At 41.0% G+C, this 17981-nt stretch overlaps 1 protein-coding gene across 1 annotated transcript; it reads right to left on the reverse strand.

Moving 5' to 3' along the window:
* Positions 1 to 114: 114 nt before the first annotated feature.
* Positions 115 to 17363, reverse strand: ugt8 (UDP glycosyltransferase 8). The gene is made up of 6 exons (XM_035637531.2): positions 17110 to 17363; positions 11356 to 12185; positions 8126 to 8268; positions 4829 to 4905; positions 3529 to 3748; positions 115 to 3300 (listed from the first exon to the last, which is right to left on the reverse strand). Exons 2-6 carry the CDS (start codon positions 12181 to 12183, stop codon positions 2919 to 2921), a joined length of 1650 nt encoding a protein of 549 aa, XP_035493424.2. The 5' UTR covers positions 12184 to 12185; positions 17110 to 17363; the 3' UTR covers positions 115 to 2918.
* Between the last annotated feature and the right edge of the window lie 618 nt (positions 17364 to 17981).

Here is a 17981-nt window from a genome sequence, read left to right on the forward strand (position 1 = left end):
ACCTTTTCACCACTTTTCAGTCACCGCTTTACGGTCTCTTTTAAAATGTATAACTCAAAAAATGGATCGACGGCGTGGAGACTTTTTTGGAGGAACAAAAAGGTTTCAATCATCTCTGCAAACAAAATATGTCATTTTTATTCAGCATTAGTATTTTGTTTACAATGTTCTATTTACAACATGGTCACACGTGACAGGACAATTAAGGACTTCATATATATATTTTTAAAGAAAAAGTAAAATGATATTTAACAAAAAAAAAACTAGAATAAGCAGAGACATCGAATAATTAAGAGGGGGAGAAGGAAGACAAGGACAATACTACAAAGACTGAATACACCGGGAAGTTAAGATTAAGAAAAAGAGGTGGACAAATGGAACAAGGAAAGGAGGAAGACAAAGACAACGATACAAAGACTGTAGAATACACCGGGAGGCTAAGAGGAAGGACAAGAGGTGGACAAAGGGAACAAGCAAGTGTACAGCTGACGACAGAACAAAGAAAGTATTCAAGCTGATGAAATGCAAACGTCAAAAGAGAACACAGACAGACTGCAGAGTAAGTAAGTTAAAGATGGACACGGGACGGCATTTAATTATTTGGGCTACAACAACATCAATACTGAAATAATACAAAATATATATATATCTTCACAATGTTGTTTTCTTTCCTGACCCTGGTCATAGCTTGTGAAGCACCTGCCTGCCCACCTGTACCCGACAGCTATAGTTGTTACTGACGACGATGACGACGATGACGATTCAAGTATAAAGGTGTCAGTTTGAAACAGACCGGGGTCGGGCTGGGCAGGTGTTATTGTAGCTCACAGAGGAAGGAAGGTAATGAAGCTATTCTCAAATAGCATTACAGGATCTGTGAAAAATGTTGGTTGGATGTTAAGTCCTGGGATTTCCTCTGGTACCTTTAAATTTACATTGTTGCTGTTGTCTAAACGTGAGGTATTATTAAGTCGGTAAATATTTTTTTTCTTTCCTAGAATGCAAAAATGAGGTTTGCGAATGAGGAGAACAGTATATGTGTATGCAAGGCTCATGATGTTTTGATGTCATATTTCCATGAGCACCTTTACATGTCCATAGCCAAAACATCCGACTCCACACAAACTCCAAAGATACTCTTCCAGTTCACCGTATGCACTGATCACGATCAGTGATACTTCGTCACATTACCACTCACTGGATTTCAGCAGATTTCTTCCTTCTTTTTTGTCTAACAACAGTATTATACCTTTCCTCCATCTGCATTTAGAATTAACAACCGTGGAAGCTAAACACTGGCCAAGAAACAAGAGCAAAATAATGTGGAGTGAATTGACAATGTAAAAAAAAAAGAAAAAAAAGCTTTCTATGTGAATAGATATTGTATGATGACCAGTAATTGTTTTTACATGACTCTCAGTGGGATAAAATATACTTCATCTGCTTTGTTTCTTCTATACACTCTGGCTAAAGCTGTACAGTGATCGAAAAACACACAGACATTGAAACAGGCACACATACACACATTGGTATTCAAGCATACTGCATACACAAATAGTTGCATTATAATAGGCCACACACTGAAGGTGAATCATTCTTACTCAAAGTTAATATAATCAAATAACGTCTGCCTAGTTTGCGCATGGACCTCGGGAGCTAAATAATAGCAGACTTTGACTTGCAGGAGAGAAGCACTGGAGGTACAATGTAATTTAAAACTAGCATTTGAAACAAAATTATCCAACAAATAAATCCCAGAGGTATGATGTACACAAAGTCAAGTGTAGCGCTAAAAATGGCAATCAAGTGATGGATCCTTACCAATCAATAACTAGATGAGGGGCTGCGGAATAGAAAGGCATGGAAGTGACAAAGCAAGGAATCATAAATCAACGAGGCTCTGACTCATCCCTGATCAGCTGACTACCCGCAGCATTCGCAGTGGGTATCAATATTCTATATTTTGACGATAACATGATCACCATTTTCACACTGATGAGCCAAAACAACTGGAGTTATTCATTCACGACCAGAACAAACCGGCAGTGCAGTCGCAGGTTGGCACTACCATGTGAAAAGGGAGACGCAGACAAACATGTTCAACATCCTGATCGGTTTGAAAGGAAGGCTGCCAGCCAGGATACTGTGGGTGGTTGCAACTGCGGACAGAGCATATGGATGCATGCTTACAATAACCGCTGCTGTCGGCTTTTTTTCCGTTTGTTTCACTAATAGGAAGGACACAGTGTTGTGTGTATATTGGCTTAGCAGAGGGAGTTCCTGCCACCACACTTTCACACCACTACTACACGTAATAACCTAAAATAAGACAGGTTCAAACCATTGAAATGCATTTTGACAGTAATAAATAGACTTCTCCTCTATTTACAGTTTACCAGACACCTTTAGAAGCAGAGTTTCCTGTTAAAAACATGAAATCCTAAATATTTTCGTGCTTTTGTTCCGAGGATGAGGGGTTGGCGCTCAGCATTGCCCCTTTTCAGGGAAGAAGACAACGGAGTACATGCAGGAGAGAAGACCCACATGTAGAAACCACGTCCTCCAGTGGGTCTTTCCTGGGTTTCATCCTCAGTGACTTCCCAATTTGGTTTTGTGTTGCGCTAGCTGCTGTTGTTAAAGAGTTTTTTGTTAAATTCGCCTCAGTGCACACGTACAAACACACCTACACACACCCACACAGACACACACAGATTCTGAGCACCCAATGCCTTGTTCTGTCCCCACACAATGCATTGTGCATTCTTCAACACCCCCTCGCTTGCTCTGAGTAGCAGTTGCCTCTTGACGCAGACCTAAGAACAGCTTTCTTTTCAAGCTCGTACAAAAATCACTAAACCAAACCTAGAGCTGAGTCCTCGGGGCAACCTCTTCCTCGTCCCTCTTGGCCATTCAAAACATTAATTAATCTTCTTCTCGTTTTTCAAGGAGCCATTGCGTTTGTGTTTCCCGTTGGCCACACTCTCGTTATGGCAATGTCCGTTGGCCATGTTACCATCCTCCCTGGTGTTACCACCTCTTTTGCCCTGGTCCCCGACCTTGCCTCTGAACAACCGTACCAACTGTTGCAGGGCAAAGCCGGTCAGGGCCAAGGCAGCTCCTACAGTGACTATCACATCCAGCAGAAAGTACTGGTAGGGGGACACCTCGTACACGGCGGAGCGCAGATGGCTGGCACCGTCGTGACGGAGGATGTAGCTGATCCAGTAGGCGGCTCTGGTCGCAGGGTGGCCTGGCTGGTCTTTGTGAATCTTGGAGAGAAGACCCGCTTGCTGGCGGTACCTACGTAAGACAAAGGGTCATTGGACTACATTTATATATTCTATGGGGGGAAGGGGTATCAGATAACAACAAAAAAAAGGAAAAAGGGGATAGAAATAGTGAATACTTTTATTAAAAAAGAGTTGCAATGCCACAAATAGTCACCAGATGGCACTGATAAACAATGACCCTAATATACAGGACAAAGCATATGTTTGCAACTGAGCATGGAGGACCTGGAAATCTAACCTGGTTTCTTTGATGACGCTGGTCAGGGCTGTGTAGAGGTCTTCCTCGCTCATGTACTTCCAGTGCAGCATGATACCCATACCTTTGGCTGCCACACGAGTCATGGTGTCATAGTGGTCTCCAAACAGGGGCACGCCTACCACCGGCACCCCGTGGTACATGGCCTCGTAGATGCTGTTCAGGCCGCCGTGGCTCAGGAATGCCCTTGTGTTGGCATGGCCTAGATGACAGGAAGAATGGTTCTGAGTATTAGGTGTCATGACATTATTTAAAGTTTGTTGCTCCCCACTTCATGAAGGTGGGTGAGGACTCTACAAAAAGATGAAGAGTGAAGATCTGTGTATCATTTTACCGGTTTGATTAACACAATGCCTCAGTCGGTGTGAGGGAAAAAATGCACTTCCTCGATATGTATTAACAGTTGTTGGGGTTTTTTAAAGGTGTAGTCTACCTAAAACACAATCGGGATGCTATCAATCCATCTGCATGGTTGCAGTGTGATTTATTCAAGTACTCAACTTGGCAAACAAAGTTGTACGCTTAACGGCAACATTCCTATCCAAAGAGAAAAGAAGGATTTTAATCATTAACATCTCTTATTTCCTTTTCTGTAACACACAAAGAGTTGGAGGATTACTTTAGGGAGTGTTCTGTCCTTTGGAAGCTGGTGGTGATGTGATGGTTGTAGGTTGTTTTTTTTTACTTAGTGACAATTCTGGTCATTTGGTCCATTTAACTCCAAGCACTGTAGTAGGATGAGCCACGACAGAATTAAGTTGAACAACGAATTTGGTTGGGTTTGTGGCAACCTGTCCCTTTAAAACGTCTATTACTGACCTACCAGAAACCCAGACAGACGTTTTCAGTATCTGCAGTCTTGGCTCGCCACATGCTATTACACTGTTGCAGAATACAATGCTAGCTGTCAATATCTGGATGTTGTTGCACATTCCTCATTCGTGACTTGCACAAAGTGGCTCAACAATATTAACCCTTCCCACATGAAACCTACCTTGCCGCACCCAAGGGACTATCTTGAATAAAAACACTACAGGTCAACAATGTGTAAAACATGTCCTTATACCAGACGTGTTAAGAAATCAGATTTGTCTTTTTTCCAGAGGCTGTGTTCAAGAAAAGCATCTGGGTTCAAATAAAGCTTTGCACAAGTGCTGTATAATACATTTCACTGTCAACGCTCCAATTAGACATACAGTAAATTGATGTGGCCAATTTGGCTGTTGATAAGAGAATTGCAAGGAGAACCTCCCATCATGTGGAAGCTTCTTAATGTGCTCACCTAATAAGTCATTCTGAGGCATCCAGTCCACAAGCTTTGTGTTGTTGCCAAGGTTACTGGGTGGAACGCCAGAGAATCTAAGGAAAGAAGGAAATAATGAAGGAAGGGAGCAGACAGTTCATAACGCTTTTTTAGCAGATCACGCCGTCATCACAGTGCGATACCTATATTTGACTTTGTGAATGAAATAGACACATATCACTTCACAGTAATATTTACACCAATCAGACTATCTAGCACATTATTTATTATTTTTGTTGCTACACAACTGTGTGGTTATGTACACAGATAGTGAGGGCAGAACTATGTACAGTGTACACATATCTAGTGTACACGAGATATATGCAGGAGGTTGAATTAATCGGTTTGAGTATAACATTTACATGATACAGAGAGTAAACAAAGAAGGAATTCAAAGTTGATCTCTTCCACCCCCAAGCAAAAAGCGGTGATCTGTGGTTGTGTGTGCGGAAGCATTTTTCCAACAAATGCAGCACACAATACGCATGCTGCACTTCGACCCCCATTTGGCCATCTCAGTCTCCCTCCCTCTCTCACCCGGACTCTTTCATCTCTCTTCAACAAAGCACCGATTCACTGTCCTGTCAATCAAAGCCGACATTCATGCAGCCAATTATCAGTGAAAAGATTCATTTGGCTTGGTCTCTGTCCCTCATCAGCCCTCTTCCTTTTCCATCCTCGCAGTTTTAGGAGGGCCACTGGACGCCAGATTAGCATTCAGTGACACATACATAAGTCTTGGGCCCACGCAAGAGTCAACTGCTCATGGCTACGGGTTTCAGATCGGTGTCTCATCCCACCTGCAGACCGGGTCAGATACCTATATGTGAAGCATCTATTATCTGATCGCGCCCCGAGAACGGTCAGCGCTCGGCAACTGGAAGAGTGTGTTTAATTTGCCATTTTATATCCTTAAAATGAGTTTTACATCTTATTAAACGCATGTTAAATGCCAAGGGTTATTATCCGATTATCCGATTGCTGCAACGACAGCCAGTTTTTTGAAAACACCTACTTGCAAGCAGACACTACAACCACAATCTGATCCTCTTAAGACCCACCAGAGATTCCACCCAGTTGTTTGTCTGAGCTCCAGGCAGCTACTACATTTTCTCTCAAAGTCTGTTACATGCTATTGAACCCTGCTCCTAGCAATGTCACACCCCATGCATCTTCCCCACCTCTACACATCCCCATGTTTCATAAACTCTTAATTCAATAACATTCCAAAATACTATATAAAACACTTCTCAGTATAACCCAGTATAGTCCAACAGCTCCACAAATGCAACCTACAAAATTACCATTAAAATAAAACAGCATCCTTAAACAGATTCAATAAAAACTGAACAATAAGGGAGGATTTACTGCTGGCCTGTTGTATTACACAACATTAGTTTTATCTAGGTGTAGCTAATAAATTGGCCGGTGAGTGTATGCGTCACAGTAACCCCCTTTGAATTTGTGGTTCAGTATTTTCTGGTCAGTTAACACATCGAGTCTGCCATTATTATTAATAATCATAAAACAGTAGTTACAAGAAAATTAGATGATGGTCATTACATGATTGAATAAAATATTAAAATAATAATGACATAACAAGCATGTTTTGAATGGGCTCTGCACTAGTCAATTTAAATAAAAGGAAAATAAAAACCCTTGCCAAAACATTCCTAAAAACAAAAGCACATATTTTCAATTGGTGTGCTTATTAAAAACTACAGATGAGAACTAAAATTAAACAATGCAAAAATAAACTAGAAAGAGGTGAATCCAAAACTGATGAAAATGTTTTCATAAATGTAACTATTCTGGCACAGAAACACCAAATGAAATGTAACTTCTCCATTCGGTCAGTCATGACATCAGTGCACACTGTGGAATGTGTTTGCGCAGGTAAAGACATTATGCACCAGCCACTAACCTTTGCACACAGGGACACATTAACCATTAACGTTAACCAGGCTATGCACCTATAAAAAAGTCCGTAAAGGAGACAATGTGTATATACGTTCTAGAACCAAGGCTTTGTTCCTAGAGTCTACTTGGACATACCAGAATAGTTCGACCTTCACAGATCGAACAGATTCTAGTGTCTAATAAGTATTTACCGATGATGTCCGAGTGATTGTACTTTGAACATTGAGATAAAAAATCACTTAAAAATGAGTGTTAGCAAATGTACAAACCCGTCACATTTTTTTCACCTCTATCTTTCGCACTTTACATCTTTTTACTTTTAGAATTTTTCCAGCTAAGGTCGAAGTCAGTCAATAATTACTTAGAGACTCTGTGTAAATGATTATAAGAGATTAGATTCCCATCACACCTACCTCTCTCACAGGGAAGGCACCAACTACAACCCGACCGATTGGGATTTTTGGGGGATGATACCAATATTGGGAAAAATTTCCGATTCAGATATATTGGCAGATGCATATTTTAAATGTGTATGTACATATATATATATATATATATATAAATAGAGAGAGAGAGAGAGAGAGAGAGAGAGAGAGAGAGAGAGCAGTGATTCCAAACTCTAATGACAAAGAAATGTCAAAGAAGCTAGATATTTTACTATTTAACCATAAACTTTTCAGCCTTTAAATTAAAAGTAACGGCGCCGGCGCATATGGGTAAAAATAAACGCAGACCCCCGAAAGAAAACAGCCAATCAATAAATCGGTCTGTCTCTAGCAAACATTTAACATCTTAACATCTTATTAATTCCTCCTGTACACACACACACACACGCATTCATTCAGTGATGATATGGTTGAAGCAAATGACCTTCAGTGTCATGTTGTTAGTTCGCAGTAGTAACACGTACCAGAGAACCGACATGTAGCTTACTGTCTGCTTGTCAACAGTGTGTTGATCTGGAAAAAATATTCTGGATGTTTCACCTTTTCATTTAACATCTTTACATTCATTGAAAATGTGAAGGCATCAAAATCTTTTATCTAGAGATGACCAGTTTTATTTAGAAGTAAGAAAATGCCTCAAGGGTCGAGGTGGGAATATGGACTTTGGCCTGGAGAGGCAGTCTGTCAAAAAGAAGAAATTTGCTTATTCTATGATATCTCACTGCACATCAATATATTGAGATGATTTAGGAGGGTCCATAAAAAATGATATATATACACAGTTGGTGCTCTGACATCCAGAGCCCCCTGAGTGCACAGTGGAGGAAAGTCAGCGCCTTAAGAAGGATCACATCTGTCACACCTACAGATGTTTACGGTGTGAGTGAAAGTGAGGGAATAAATACTGTACCTCCAGACGACGCGCTGGGGCAGCCTGGCGAGGGCCCCTGCCAGTTTGTGAGCAATGTCATGGGATAGGTACTTGACCCCAGCTCCAAACGACACAACCACAAAGCCATGCTCCACTGTGTCATTGACCCATGCGTCAAAATCCTGTAGAAATAAGAGAAGGAAGAAGACAATGAAAAAAAAAAAAAAAAACATTTTTATAGTATTGCTAGATTTCAAATTACCCACATTTCCTTGGATTGCTTTTAATTCATTAAAAAGAAAAAAAACATCAAAACCAGGCCATTCACATACGCTTTGCTGTCTTCACCATTATCTCGTTTCACACTCATATTCTAGATGATTTACGGGTTTACAGATAAACGCGGCATGAAACCACAAATCTCACTGACCTTTGCTGAAGACCTTAACCAATAAGAACAGAGGGCACCAAGAATATTTAGCAACATCCAGATAAACTGAGATACTCCCAGGCTGTACACCCCTAAACACGTGCAATTTCTACTCATCATATTCCAACTGGTACCACTTGTGAAATATGCTTCCATTCAAATTCAGGACATTTGTAACGCGGACATTTCTCACAGTGGAAGTTTATCATGCACGACACAGTCTTATGTCTAATGCACAGAGCTGTTAAAAATACGAATGAGAGCCTCTGAACTTCAAGTCGGGATGTGCTGTACTTGCATTTTGCACTTTAGGGCCCAGAGTTGCATAATACATCATAGTTCTTATTATAACATTAATCAACAATATTGATTGTCCAACAAGTCCTGAATTTTAATGGACATTGTCTTCTTACTTTTCCTGGATGAACACATTTCTCCACACTGAGTCGTCAAGGCAGGCAATGTGATAAACAAATTGAGAAAAAAAACCAAACCAGTAATTTGCATATATTTTGGGCTGAATGTATCCTTCAGTTAATGTGACATGAATGTTATATGTCTACTGAAATTGGTTTTATAATCTATGAGGTCAACAAGTAGTGCATTTTCCCAAGGAATCAGCAACTCTACAAAGTTCTAGTTTTGTGCAAAAAGTCTACTATACTGTAGGTCTGCTACAGGGACGACAATCAGATATATTCTACTGTTTTGATCTCAGAGCCCCGATGATCAAAAAACATCCTAAGACTACACAAGTGTCAGACAAAGAATCAGACTCTGACAATACGTAATTGTTTTTTTTGTTGTTTTTTGGGATGAGAAGACAACAGCAGTTTTCACTATTAACAAAGTCCTAGCTATGTATAATCAACTGACTTCACTGACCGTCTGTGGTCTTTCAATACAAAACATTTAAAACGTAGATCAAACAGTGAAAATAACCAAGTTATATTTGAACCTAAAGAAAAAACGGACAGCTGTAGGCCTACTGAGGCTGTGAAAACTAGAGACATGACATGCCTCAGGGAAACATTAAGACAATATTATCCTTTTCCTCCAGGTCCGTGTTCTGGGAAGCAGGAGACCTATTCTAGGTTTTACTCAAGGGTTTTATCAACATCAAAAAGTAAGGGAGGGCTCATAGAGTGGGGGGGGGGGGGGGGGGGGGGGGGGGGGGGGGGGCAGAGGGTCCAGCTGCACCGGCTAAGGCCGGCCCTGGCACGGAGCAACCTAAGAAGCACACTGGGCTCTGTGTGGCAGCAGCACAACCCTACTGTCCCTACAACTCAGCCTCAGTGACCCCATAAAAGAGTCCCAGTGTCCCCTGCGCCCGACCCGGAACAATGGTCTCGTTCTCCCTCCACTTCCATTATATCTCCCTCCACACAACGCGGCACAATGCGGCCTATTGGCTGGAGTGGCATTCGAAAATCCTACGCAGTAGATACCGACTGCCCTCGCCCTCGGCATTTGAATGCTGGACTGAGCCCCGTCACCACCCGCCTCTGCTCTTCATGAACACCCCCCCCCCATCTCCGTCTCCCTCAAAAAACCCTACCATGTCCATTCAACCCAAAACCATCCTCATCCCAGCCTTATCTATAAAGGCTCGCTTTGTAGCAGGATGTGATTATAAGCGTTACCAAGTGATAGGAGAGACAATGGGAACAAGGAAGAGTTAGCTTCATCATACAAGTTACAGCCAAGTCATCATGATTCTATCAACCATTTCCTCTTGAATGGGATACAAGAGATAAGAGCTACCACCACTTCTGCCAAAAGTAAATTAAAACAGTTTTTAGAATAATAAGTTGACCTGAGGTGAGAGAAAATTGAAAGATTTATGCCAAATGAGTTAATAAAGTTAATTAACCAAAAAAGGGAATAGGCTTTTCTCCTTCAACTTTCTATTAAATCTCTTAACATCATTTGGGACGCACACAGAAGTGTGTTAAGATGTCTGCTGCTAATCACCTAATTAAAAGAAAAATGTAAGAAAAAAAATATGCACAAGTGCTATACCATGTACGTATATGTGATATAAAAGGACTCAACTTCTCCCAAGTCAGTGTGAAGCCGGACAATATGGCTTTACATCCTCCCCATGAAGCCTACATTTGCATAATCTCAAAGTCAAACTCTGTTAGCATCAATTATCCATTGTACTGTATTACAATGCTTGTGTCACCAGTGGCACAGAGCCCTCTGTTTGCACCAGTGTTATTTGATTAGGCACAAGTGCACTGACTCTGTAGGAGGGCTGGACGATACCGCAATGTACAATTCCATAAATATCACAGGAGGGCAAGAATATATATATACACTGGGATGTTAAATTACTTCGTGATGGTATTTAATTCAATGGATTGGCTGTGAATAAACTTTCCGGAAAAGTACCAATTTAACAAAATGTACAATGACAACATTATAATCACTGCGAAATAATATCTCATCTGTATCAGCCACTCTTACTCCTCCCCTCACATCCAGGCAACATCCCCACTACTACATTTTCACCAGTGCTGCGATAACGCCTGCCGTCACACACACCGCTCCGCAGAGGTGGTGAAGAGCATTCACTTCCTGGTTGGTCTTCTCATCAGTCACGACTCAACTACTAGTGTTGAAAACGCCCTTCTGGACGAAGATTATTTTTGTTTTAAAACGCCGTTATAAAATGGAAATGCATTAGTATGGACGTAGCCACAGATGCTTACAAAGTAAACACTCTATAAGCCCTAGAGTACATGACACAACACAACTACCAAACAAAAAAAAACTCTTATTTGTCATTGTCTGTTTCATTGTTTGCTTATCAGCGGTGTGTCTCAGTACTGACCTGTGGCAGTGGGTTGGGGGGCTGGGTGAGGATGCCTCCTATGTACACCACGTGTGGCAGCGTGGGCCTGGGGAACTCCAGAGCCATGTCGGTGCATAGCATCCAAAGCCGACTGCCTTGCACCAAGTCAGCCATGGCTACCTGAGGCTTCACCCCATGTTTCTTCATAATCCGGTCATACTTGGGCAATGCAATATAATGGACTCCGAAGCGCTGCACCAGGTAAACGGCGGTGTTTGTGATCCTCTGGAGCAGAGACATGCGGTCTGTCAGCAGTGAGTTGAACTCAGGTACATATGATAGTGGTGCTGGGGCACCGACCTCAGCAGGGTACCACAGACCTGTACTGAACACAGCATACTGCACCCCCAGGATATGAGCTATCACAAAACCACACATCTCATTAGGGTCCACTAGCAGCAGGTCAAACTTGGCCTCCTTGAGGCGGGTCATAACCTCAGCATTGCCAACAACAGCGTCACAGTTCTGAGAGTAGTGGTCAAGAATGTCAAACAGTTCCAGAAATGTCAGACGGCCCGAGAAGATGTTGCTGACTTTGGATTGGAGGAAACTGTCGGCCGTGCTGCTGTTAAAGATCCCTGCATAGCGCTGTAAATGGTAGTGAGGAGAGGGGGGCACCTCTCGACCTTCTGAAACTAGAAAATGGCTCTCGTGGCCTTCCTGGCGCAGTGCCGTGGCCAGAGTCTTGAAGATGTAGAGGTGTGATTCAAACATGATGGGCGGGACCACGATCACTTTAGCGCATGATGCACCGGGACTCCAGGTGAGGAGGCCAAGGAGGAGGAGCAGAGACGAGGGTAGTAGCATGGCTGAAATAATAGAGAAATGACCAATGTTAGCACTGCATGACATCAAAATAAAAGCAGAGGAAAGTCATCAAAAAGCTGTCATAATGCAGAAATGATTCAGTGTTGCTGCACGTGCATAGCAACACCTGTGATTAATACTGGTTAGATTTGTGATCATACATCATATAATGTATATTATACATTTAATAGCAGGAAGTATAATGTATGACTTATATTTTCAGAAATCAGCCTAACATAAAGATACAGGTCAGAAAAGTGACTGACACAGAGAAGGTAAAAAAACTAAACACCAACATCTCATTAGATGTTTCTGTTTTGTTATGGTAAACTTATGAAGCTTACTCTGGCCCCGCCCACTGTCAGTGACCCATGTTGCATAGAGGCAACAGTTTCATTCAGTCCTAATCTTATTCCAGGAACATCAACCTTTAGGCTTTATTTAATTAATTCAATTGTGTCCTCAGATGAATTTTAGTTAATCATGAACACTGAGAAGTAACATTGACAGAATACACCCTTTCAGTTTCTGTACGGTTACACAGTTGTAGGGCTGTTTCCCTGTCGACCGGCTCGTATGAATTATTCATTATAAGGTGTCGCCCGTGTGGCTACACATTGTTAAACAGATTACAAAAAAGTCAATTGTAAACTTTAAAATAGTAATTTGCATATCAAAGCTCAAAAAACAAAGTGCCACATCAACTTAAAACAATGAGTCAACGTGTCAGAATTGTCACATTAAAAGTTTGCTCTCATAATTAGGCTAAAATGACTTAATATGCTGCAAAGATTAGCTTTTATGTTTATTTATAATTCATTTAGTCCAATAAAATATACCATGGAGAGGGCAGTGATATAATTAATCTGAAGTGAAAGTTTCCCTGCAACCAAACAGATTGGTTGAAGAGTAGGCATAATTTCAATTAACCAAGATTTATTTTGGTGGACTACAGGTGTACGTGTTTATCTCAGAAGTTTAGCAATAAGTAAGCCCCTTCATCCATCCTCACTGTGCACAGCCATCACTGGCACGGTGTGGGTAGCACCAACGTCATTCTAAACCTCCAGCCGCTCTTTTCACAAACACAAACACAAAGAACCATTATCTTGGTATCCGAGAACCGAGTCATAGCCTGAGTTCTACTGTATATGCCTACAGTCAATCTCCCTCTCACTTGGATTAATAATCAACACTGGAAACCTCTTTATGTAGAGCCGCCCAAACATGTTTTAAATCTACAATGACTAATTTCTACTTTCCTCCCATAGGGTTTTCGGACCTTTGGAAGAAAAATGTATGAATCACATTCCACAAGCAGAAGTGTGATTATGATTTGGACCAGGACATGAAGGAACTAAATAAGCAAAACACAACATTTTCGAGGTGATGCTAACCACATAACACAATGTTGCAAGAAATGAATAGATTCTTCACTGACTTACACAAAATGTGTAGCCTCCCATCTCCTTATAAAGCAGAGCATTGGAGCAAGCCTACATTCTCCTATATATTCTTCTCTAAAATCAACAACGTCCGTTGAGTGTTCCCTGTGTGGAGTTTAAAGATGTGACCGTTGCTGCAGCAAGTTTAAGTGGTTGTTTTCTCCTTTAAGCCCCACACAATATCTCCAACATCCGGTTTTATCACCAGATGAGTAATACCTATTCATGTCATTACCATTACATCTGAATCTTTGTCAAATGGCGTGGCCCATATCGTTTCCGCTGATAGCATCTTCACAGGGTTATAAAGTCAACCATCAACCACCTGCTTTTCCACAATATGGAGTCTCTTTGCAAACAGCTGTGGCCCTGTGAGAAAGAGGACTCAATGTGGCCACCATTTAGTTTAGCATTGTCCTGAGGATATCGTTGCAAACACTTCTCAGCCCAGACTGTTGATGGTAACTATAGAAACCAAACACTGTGTCTACTGAGGACTATGATGTGTCATGACTTAAGTTACTAACAATGGAGTCTGGTTACCGTGTGCACAGGGAGGGCTCAGGAAATTATCCGAATTGAGAGAATTAAAGTGATACGAAACAATGGGCGGATCTGGGAGATGACAAAGAGGGGATGACAAACAAAATCACTCAAGAGTTTAAATAGCAGAAAAAAAGTTTAGAATTCGTAAGGATTTATTCTAATCTACTGTTCAACATTAACAGCTATGAGCTATATCAATATGTTAAGTTTTTTATATTACCATTAAATGAGAAGACTGTGTCAACGTGTGTAAAATCTACAATTATTGCCTCAACTTGATTGTGTGATCACATTCACATTACTCAGGGTTTACACTCCGACCACTTTCGACAGACGAGCTCCAATCATATACTCTGACCATAACTCTGTTAGCGTCTCAGATTAATTGGCTAGAATTGTGGCTCTCGTCGCGCGTTAATGAAAATCAAACCAATTACATCTTCCGCAGGAAGAAATTTTGCCCATTTGGAGTGACAGAAGACAGTAATGACACAGTGATTATCACTCTCTAATACCATAATCTAGACCAACATTGCCTTGATCTAGCACAGCGGGAGGAGCAGTGTTGCTGCTGACACAGGAGGGGTTCATTAGCTCAGTGCCCCCTGTTGAGAGGGGAGATGTGAGCTCCAAGGACTGATTTTTAAGTCAAACCCAAGTTAGTCCAAGCTGCTTATTTCGTCTCATACTATTAAAGGAAAACACACTAACGAAAAAGGATTCATGCAGTCACACAATAACTTCCAATCGTCAGGCTTTTTAGTTAAGTTTGGAGACGGATAACCTACCAATACCTGTAAAGTTTAATTAAATCATTAGCTGTATGAAACTTTCATCATAAGTCATACTATGTTAATTACATTCAATATGGCGAACACATAACGTGTAGATTTTCTTTGTGAATAGGCACATGAGCTCAGTCTACAGAAGGTTGAGGATACTGATGTGTTATCTGTGAAATAAAACTTTGTTCTTCTTTGTACTTTGTAGAAAAGTGGAAAAAACACTCTTCACTATGCCAAGGCACATGAGAAGCTGTTTGCAATAGCAACATGGTCTATTTGACACGCCCTTATCTTTTAAAGCTTTGTCAGCTTTTGACAGAAAGGTATATACACTGGCTATAGCTATAGTATTTTGTCTCCAATATAACATGGTGAGAAAACACTACTCTCTCATTACCCTCAAACATCTGCTCAAATATGTTATATGTTTATACAAACATTGTTATCCAATGCTATCCATTCACATACTGTAACCATTGGACAATATTGCTTAATACTAGTTATTCAGTATCCAATCTCACTCAATAGTACACTGCCATTTTTAATGGAACACTACAAACCAAACCGAGATCCAATGTACTATACAACGCCATTCATTCCAAAACAACGATTAAGGCAAATCTCCCTCGGATATGACATGTTTTTTTGATTTGAATGTCACCTCTTGCCATTGATACCATTTCCTCTCATACTACCTCCTCCACAACACAACCATCAACCGACAGGAACAGGTCAGACAGGCTCTGCCTTCCCAAGAGTAAATAGCTGCTTGAATTGGCATTATATTATTAGTGCTTTAGAACCATTATCAATAAGACACAAGATAGCTCTCTTTGTGCATTATTTTATTTTGTTCCTAAAATTATACACAACTATACCTCAATTAAAAGTTATAGTATCAATAAATCATGATTGGAATCAGCATTTTAGTCTATAGAGAAAAGGAAGCCTTGTTCCATTTCACAGATACGAAGAATAAAGATAATAAAGTTGTTGTTTTTTCTATTGAAGTATCTCTGCCATGGTTATGAAATTTTAAAAAAGGAAATTTCTAATGATTTTCAAAAATGTATTAATTTTAGTAGATTGTATTAGTAGATTTAAGCATATTTCCGGGGCAAAACCAATGTTAGCTTTGAACTGGAAGATAAACAGTTAACATCAGCAAACAAGACATCAAGTACTTTTGTATATTTATTTCAAGTATATGGCAGGTCTCATAAGTCAGGGTGGATTTATCCTTTCATCCCAAATGAACCAATACCACATAGAATTTCTGGAGGATTGAATTAATTTCAGTCAACATGTAAAGTCAGAGTGACATTGTCATATTGAGCAGCAACGTTAATATCTGAGAAGAGGAATTTCCTCGTCACCTGTTGCCTGGAGATTATATATTTATTTTTTTAAATAACATCAGGTGATTGTTTTGCGTTGTGCAACACAAAGGACCAAACAGAAACACTGTATTCAGGTCAAGTAGGCTTTGGGTGTATAGTTCACGTCCACCCAGTGGACTCTGATATTGATTCGTAGCCTCTCATTAAGTGTAAAGGAATCATAAATTGAAACTGATAATAACTCGTAACATGTCATGCCAGCAAAGCTTGGCAAGGTGGCTATGTTTTACAACAGTGTTTGCTTTTCTGGAGCTCACACACCAAAGATATCAAGTGCATGGGCAAACAAGCAAAAAAAAAAATATATATATATATATATATATCAACTGGGCACTTTGGCCTCGCGTAATCCATTCAAGACTTCAACTGTGATTCTGCACAGACTATAATGCCAGAACAGAAAATCATCTTCTCAACTCTAAAACACGTCGTAGCAATCATCCTGCCATGGACACTTTAAAATCGCAAAGGCCCTGAACGCAGCACGGCGAGCTGGCTTCCACCTGCGTCTCAGGTGGTTTCAACCGTCGTACCTGAGCTCTCAGTGGAACAGAAACCGCCAGTGGGCACGAGAGTTCTCCGCTGTCAACTTCCACAATGTCACGACGCTTGCATGAGACTATAGCCGCGGCAATAAGCAATGGGGGGGGGAAAAAAGTGAAATATTTCCCTTGTTTTCTTCTTGTCGCGGAAACCGGTCAGTGTTGACTCGGCACCTGTCGTGACGCGCACCTGGCGCGCCTTACTCACCTGGTGACTTGAGCGTCGCCCGGGACCAGGAGCGGGGGTTGAAGCCGAAGTAGTCCTATTTGGGGGGTTTTGTCTTGAGGAGAATTTTAAAGTGATGAGGGGGGTGCGGTAGAATGGGTCCCCGGGTGTCGAGCACGGGCAGAGGGGACATTAGAGTCGCAGAGCGTTGCGCGGCGGCGGTCAGAGAGGGAGTGGCGGAGAGGGAGGTGCAGCCGGAGAGAGGTTGGTCGAGCGAAGAGCGACGAAGGTGGGGGAGTATCGGCCCACGCGCGCCCGACCTTACCTCGGCTACAAGTGACGTCATCCACGTGTCATCCACGGGGTTGTATTTGGTGCCGGGGAAGGAGGCAAACGTGTGTCTGCGTGATACCCATGTGTTTGGATTAAACCGCTAGCTGATGCGAGTGTCAGAATCGAATGGAAAAGTTTGAGCGGTAATCTGATCATTTGGATCCTTAAAGTACGATGAGCTGATTACTTTAGTTTAAAAAAAAAAAAACATAACACATCTCATATCCAAAATGTCCTATTCGCAAGGTGATGTCTCTAAAAATTCGCCTTTGGTCCAAGCAACAGTCCACAACTCGACTATATATTTAGTTTATCATCTCAAGACCAGGATCCAGACTATAGTTGGATTTCCACTTCATAAATGACTCAAACAATTTATTGTCAGAATAATTTTCTGTAAATTAACTAACTGATTGATGGTTTATTAATGGATAATTCATCATTTTATGATTCCTTATAGATCAGTTATACGTTAATAATAATAATAATAATAATAATAAGAGTTGGTTGTAAATAATTCCTGTTTTTCATAGTAAGACAGTTAGAAAAGGTTATTCATCCAATAAAAAAGACTTGTCTAT

The sequence above is a fragment of the Scophthalmus maximus genome, chromosome 8 (assembly GCF_022379125.1).
Source record: "Scophthalmus maximus strain ysfricsl-2021 chromosome 8, ASM2237912v1, whole genome shotgun sequence".
NCBI classification, from domain to species: Eukaryota; Metazoa; Chordata; class Actinopteri; order Pleuronectiformes; family Scophthalmidae; genus Scophthalmus; species Scophthalmus maximus.